We start from the raw sequence: 6,421 nt of genomic DNA on the forward strand, positions 1-6,421 counted from the left end.
GGACAAATTAAGCAGCCTAATATCTGTTGCTACTGGCATGGCTGAAGTACTGGGGACATCTGGTGAAGGACAGGTGAACATTTTTTATCATAAAAAAAGGTTTCATGAAAACTTTAGACTAAACAGTGGCATTATATAATCAGGAAAATATCTTTACTTGTTTGAAACGTACATGCATGTTTATATATATATATATATTATATTATGATAATAGGTAAATGTCAGTAAGTGTCATTGAGTGGCATTCTCAAACTTTCATTGCAAGACACCGAATTCTTAGTCCTTGTAATTATGATCGACAAGTTGACATAGAGTTATAACATGATCTCATATGATTACATAAATACACTGTTTATGACAAGTCAACATAATCATCTGACAATTAATTCGATATAACTAATCTTCCGTCAAGTTATGGCAGGCAAATACAACCATAATTAACAAAATATGTATATTTTGTTGCCTATATAGATTGATCGTGGTGGTGGAAAAATGGTTTCCTGGAGTTTTAAGGGTCAGTTGAGGGGAATTCATTGGCGATACATAGGGCTGAGTCTGGATCAAAGTACCGGGACCACCGGTCACTCTGTGACAAAAAGCAGGAATGGGGCTATTGAGCATTCCATGAAAGACTTGTTCAACAAACTAGCTGCAAAGGGTTTACTTTGAAATATTTTACAATCATCCATACGTTTCCAAGTATTGAATGTAAAAAAAAATACATAATACGATATCAGTATCATATTATTAGGAATTTTAACTCTGTATTCTTTATTGAGCAGAGAACCTTCTTTTATCACTTTTATGCATTGATATTTAAAACAGCCACTTTACTTGCCCCCTCCCCCTTTTCAAATATAACCTCTTAACGAAAAATTCACAGGGTACACATGGCTGTCATTTTCAATATTTGTAGGTCGGTCGTAACAGCTTGAAATTTTGTCTGAATTTCCCTAAAATAAATTCCATGCAACCATAATTTTAGGATCAGTCTTTCGAGGACAGCGCAACCAAAAGGCGTGTTACACTGTCTTGTAAATTTCAGCTTGGAGATTATCGTTTTTTTTTATAGAAAAAAGTATAAAATTTCAAGTGGCTTTGAATATTCATTATTATTACCTAATCAAGTGATTTTTGCAGTTTTATTAGAGATTTAATATTTTCATCTACTTTGGATGTGTTTTCAGTTTTCCTTATCTTTTCAAACCGATCTATTGACCGGTCAATAGAATGCGCGTTCTATTGACCGGTCAATAGAATAGGCGTTCTATTGACCGGTCAATAGACTGCGCGTTCTATTGACCAGTGACGTATTTCGTCAAAAACGACCCGGGTTTAGAATATAGTTGTTTGTAACACTGCACAGACATGGTAAACAATTAATATCTTATTCGATGTTTCTTCATTGGTTTTAAAAATTGTGTGTTTTCAATGGTCGGATATTTTTTTAATGAGAGTTACTTTTAATTAATACACTGTGGAATGTGGTCCCATGTAGCAGTAGGTGCTCTGCTGGCACGAAAAAGGCCCCTATCCACCGGGAAGTGGTGGTGTCTCCATAAGAGTGAAAAATTTTCCAAAGGAATGTTAACAATAGTCTATACAATCAATCTTTAATTAATATTACATATGCACCGTATCTAGGTAAAAATTAACAGTACGGGAACCTTATGTACTGAATATACAATTTTGAACATTTAATACGGAAAATAAAATTAGGTAATAAAACAATTATTTAATGCCTGAACAGTCAATAGACCATAAAATTTTTCCCTCGGTGCAGGGAACAGCTCAGTGTGTTCTATTGCCCTCGGCCGCTGGCCTCGGGAAATAGAACACAGTGAGCTGTTCCCTGCACCTCGGGAAAAATATTCTGGTCTATTGACTGCTCAGGCATTAAATAATTGTATACTATAACAATTGTAATACTCATTTGAAAAACCAAAATGACTCTGGACCACTAGAATGATACGAAAAATCAGTAATATTAAAAAATGTTGTATAATAAAATTACATACATTGGCAAGTATAATATTTATAGTATTTGTTTATCATTGCAATTTTATGAATAGCAAACCAATATTAAACAATATGTATATAATAACAAGTTATTGTACATGAAATATAATTTATTTGATTGAAGAAAATCTGTCAAGATTAACGTTATATTTAGCTATTATTGCAAATGAATAAATTTCATTTATGTTAAATGTCCCTGTTTAATAATGTTATTATATAACAGTGGCTGTAACGTACATGGTTTTCTACTAAGCAGCTATACATTTTTTTTTATTTTATTGAGCTAATTTTACACTTTTTCTTTACCTAAATATGTGTTCAAGCAATCAACAAAGCTCTAATCAATCACATGATCATTATTGATTTTAGACTGTATTTTACTTTTCCGATATTTACTTTATTAAATGAAATATTTCACTTCTAAATGTTTTTTTTTTATTTTTTGTTTAGTCGTTTGGAAGAGTACTAAGGAACATAAATTATGTGGAAATTGTGCAGAGAGAGAGAGAGAGAGAGTTGTGTTTGACATGTTACATTTGGATTATTTGAATTTTTCTCCAAAATAATTTGTATATAAATAATGAATTTTTGATTTAATGTCCAATGGACTGGTACATGTGTATGTCTTGTAAAAAATGGTTGAAAAAAGGATCCAAGACATAAAAGTTTTAAAACTAAAAAGACATTAATGGTAATCTACATGTACGTACATGTTACAACCAAGCTCCATTATAAATAAACCCGATGGCTTTTACTATCGCCAACTTTCCTTACTTATGCATCAATATACTTTCACAACCTGCATACGGAATTTATGTATCTCAATTGATTCAATACGCTACGTATGACCAAGTTCTAAAACGATGCCAATTATTGACAAGTTGTTAAAACAAGAATATCAGCGGTTTTTATTTAAGGACATCATTTTGTAAGTTCTATGGTTGATACAATGGCCTTGTCCGAAAATGCAATTAATCATTGAGTCAAATGCTGACTAGCATTGTTCATACTATTTGTTAGTCCATTATTTATACATTTACACTAAATTTACGACAGATTTTTTTATGTTATATCCGGATCATGACAAAGAGCACACGCAGACCACTCAGCAAGGTATTCGCACTCCTCCGTGGTACTTGATCCAAGATCGGATGTTTAGGAGTTTCCTGTTTTCTCTGCTCCTGCTTTCTTTAGTTTTGAAATCTTTTCCGTAATTATGTTTCATGCAATTCTTTGGTATTCAATTTTAATATCACTATACATATACAAGTACGAGAATACACATAAAGCGATAAGTTTTATTAATTAATAAAAAGCTGAGATAACAAAAACTCGAATAACAGCTTTCTCTTTGTAAATCTAAGAACCGTTGTTTTATAATTCAAACATAAAATTCTTAATTGAGAGTTGGTATAACGCCAAAGCAATACTAATTTACTTGAATGGGTTCTAAAATTACCTGCATATAAATAGATATTACTTACATGCAAATAACGTCATCCTCTTGGCAATCTTAGTATATAAAGACAATTGATTCTCAATTCTCAACAAGGAAGTATGTAATCATACTTTAAATGTAGATTTAACTTTTTGATTTGCTAAATCAGTACGTCCCTTTGGTACAAATTCAAATCTGATTGAGTTTAATATAAAAAAATTCACATAATCAAAAATCGCCTAATAAGCAGCTTCATTCTCTAACTTCTGGAAGAGAAAGTAAGTCATCCCTAAGAAGACACTCAATTCATGAGCAAAAGGCGTCATCACAGAATGGCAGACATTGCTAGATTAATCAACTTAGTTCAGAATTTGGCAGAAAAATCAACTACGGGAAAGGTTTGTAACACTATATGATTTAATGTTTTAGGGTTTTCATTTATTCTCTCGATAACAGAATAGAAGTATGATTGAGCATCAATTCGATAAAATTTACATGTACACATTTCTCAAAGGATTTATTTAAAAATCAAAGACTTTAATCTTTAATTTTTAATCTTTTCTTTTCGTATGAATTAAAAGTAAGGATTCGATGACAATTTGTTTTACTTCTGCTAGGTTTGAGCATTGCATTTTTTATTATGGCATTTCAAGACATAATAAATTAAAACTAAAATGAATTTTCTTACGATTTATTTCGCAACAGTGTAATTTTAGATTTGATTTACATACTGGAAATACATTTATATGATTTGATTGTGCGTGATTTTAATAAATGAAAAATGAAATGAATATGTTCAAACGAAATTTCCAATGCTTATGGTAGTTGTTTATATTGTTATACTCGAAAAATAAACGTAATTTATATCTCCAAATACAGTGTATTTATTCTATACGTACTTAGACTCACCGCGTTTCAATTGGTAGAGGGATCATCCTTCGTCAAAGAAAGAAGCACTAGTACTTGTTTCTCCGCTTTATTGTAAAAATGGAGTATAAACATTAATATGTAGGTCTTTTAAATGCAAATAATTCTAAAAATATAGAGTTTAAATCTGGTATTTATACGCGTAGGTAATAATTGCTTTTGAAATACAGTTTGATCGCGGGGGAGGAAGGATTGTCACCTGGTCTATCGAGGGTCATTTCACAGGGCACTGGTTTCAGTGGAAATGCACAGGAACCTGTAAGGATCTTACAACTGGAGAAACAGGATATGCAGAAACCGAAAACAGAGACGAGGCTATCGAGGATTCCTTGAAGGATATGTTCCAGAAACTACATGCAAGAGATGCCATTGCTGATATTAACCCCTTTGAATTAAGGCAGAGTCACGTTTGATTAAAAAAAACAGTGGATTTTGCTTAGTTAAGTAGTGTTTGTATTACTGACTGAAATTGTTTTATTTTAAATATTTACACCGATACATACGATTTTTTAAGGAATAGTATACCGGGGGATTAACCATAGTTGGAGACATGGGATAATTTGCATAAAGGGCAAAGGTTATTTTCCATAGTGTACGCATCATCCTGATATATATTAACAAATAATGAATGGTTATTTAACGTACATAAATATGATGTAACAATACTATTGGATAATATCATAATTATGAAGTAGTTATTTTGAAAATATAGCAAATCTACCGAACCTTACTTTTTTGGAATTTTCTATGAATTTATTTATGATTGGGTATACAGGATTACAAATTAAAAGTCGAAAGCAAATTGAAACTCTTATATTACAGGAAATAAGAAAAGAACGTCAAATCTACTTTGCATATCCATATCATTAAAATTGAAGTCTCAAGGCATGTAGGCATTTGGGATATTCGAGAAATGCCTTACTTTAACTTCTTTAGACAAAAAACGTATTTCACATTTATTGACAAACATAGGGGACCGACCTTTTTTCATCTCTTCAATTTTTTTATTTCAAATTTTTCATATTCCTGTTTTTTTTTTCATGAGCACCATTAAAGGCAGATAATTTGTCAAACTGCACATCAGATAAATCAAAATAGTACCGTATATAATATGCATATAAACCGAGCAGCATTTTTTGCAATGCGTTTTGTGTAAACCTTGCATCTATTAAGTGCATATATTCTTGCCTTACAATTTGTATGAAAAATATTAGTCAACATTTGATTAAATAATATATGTTATCATTAAGTCTACTTATGGTCCTAATATAATCTATGCAAACGTATACAGTTTATAGCACCATACTTTCATCAGATTTTTAACTGCATTGTTGCAACTGTTATTAAGGATAGATGATATAAACATATTTTTTTCTTTGAAAAAGATTTAATATCATGTCACAAGTTCAGAAAGTGGGTGGTTCTTAGAGAAAATTTTCCCCGAAGATCGTGGAAAGTCTTGGAAAATATTAGTAATAATTCATTGAAAAAAAAAGAAAAACAAATATAGACAAATCGCATTCAGTAAAAGTTAACAGGTGAAAACAAATTTCAGAATATGTTACCATGCTGCTAAAAGTGTCATATAAACTTTAAAAGAGTATACCAAATTTTTATACCATAAATTTTATCGCGGCCGCCACATAATTTATCTGGCGTTCGCTGTATAACATCTGGCGGCCGCCACATATTTATCTGGCGGCCGCCAAATAATAAGTGGCGACCACCACATAATTATCTGGCGGCCGCCAGATATATAAATGGAGGCTGCCAGATAAAATATTTTTTGTACGTGGAACCAAGGGGCTTCCGTAGGAAAGAGTATGAAAATTTTAGTTGATTTCAACAATTCTAAAGGGGGAGTTTCGATAAGGCTGTTTTGCGGCCCCTCGAGAAATGTTATGAAATTGTGATATGTTGTAGATAAATGTCTTATCTTCCTAAAAATATGAAAATAATTTATACTGCACATTTTCTGGTCACGTGATAAATTAAAGTTTAAGTATACCCCCTTCCCTTCATTTTAGGAGAAGGCAT

At 31.6% G+C, this 6,421-nt stretch overlaps 1 protein-coding gene and 1 long non-coding RNA gene across 2 annotated transcripts; both read left to right on the plus strand.

Annotated features, from left to right (window-relative positions):
- LOC134258971 (uncharacterized) lies at positions 1-2,444 on the plus strand. The gene is made up of 2 exons (XR_009990252.1): positions 1-73; positions 472-2,444. It is a non-coding gene; the product is annotated as an uncharacterized LOC134258971 (long non-coding RNA).
- Positions 2,445-3,700: 1,256 nt separating this feature from the next.
- On the plus strand, positions 3,701-4,907 carry LOC134258969 (uncharacterized). Its single transcript, XM_062741561.1, has 2 exons — positions 3,701-3,855; positions 4,555-4,907. The coding sequence occupies exons 1-2, from the start codon at positions 3,766-3,768 to the stop codon at positions 4,795-4,797; spliced, it is 333 nt and encodes a 110-aa protein (XP_062597545.1). The 5' UTR covers positions 3,701-3,765; the 3' UTR covers positions 4,798-4,907.
- Positions 4,908-6,421: the final 1,514 nt, after the last annotated feature.

The sequence above is a fragment of the Saccostrea cucullata genome, unplaced genomic scaffold, assembly GCF_032062105.1.
Source record: "Saccostrea cucullata isolate Sc308-1 unplaced genomic scaffold, CSIRO_AGI_Scuc_v1 ctg12637, whole genome shotgun sequence".
Classification (NCBI taxonomy): Eukaryota; Metazoa; Mollusca; class Bivalvia; order Ostreida; family Ostreidae; genus Saccostrea; species Saccostrea cuccullata.

Coding starts and splice junctions, on each gene's coding strand:
- LOC134258969 (XM_062741561.1), top strand. CDS start 3,766: ATGAGCAAAAGGCGTCATCACAGAATGGCAGACATTGCTAGATTAATC. Junction 3,856..4,554: donor AAAAATCAACTACGGGAAAG/GTTTGTAACACT, acceptor TTTGAAATACAG/TTTGATCGCGGGGGAGGAAG.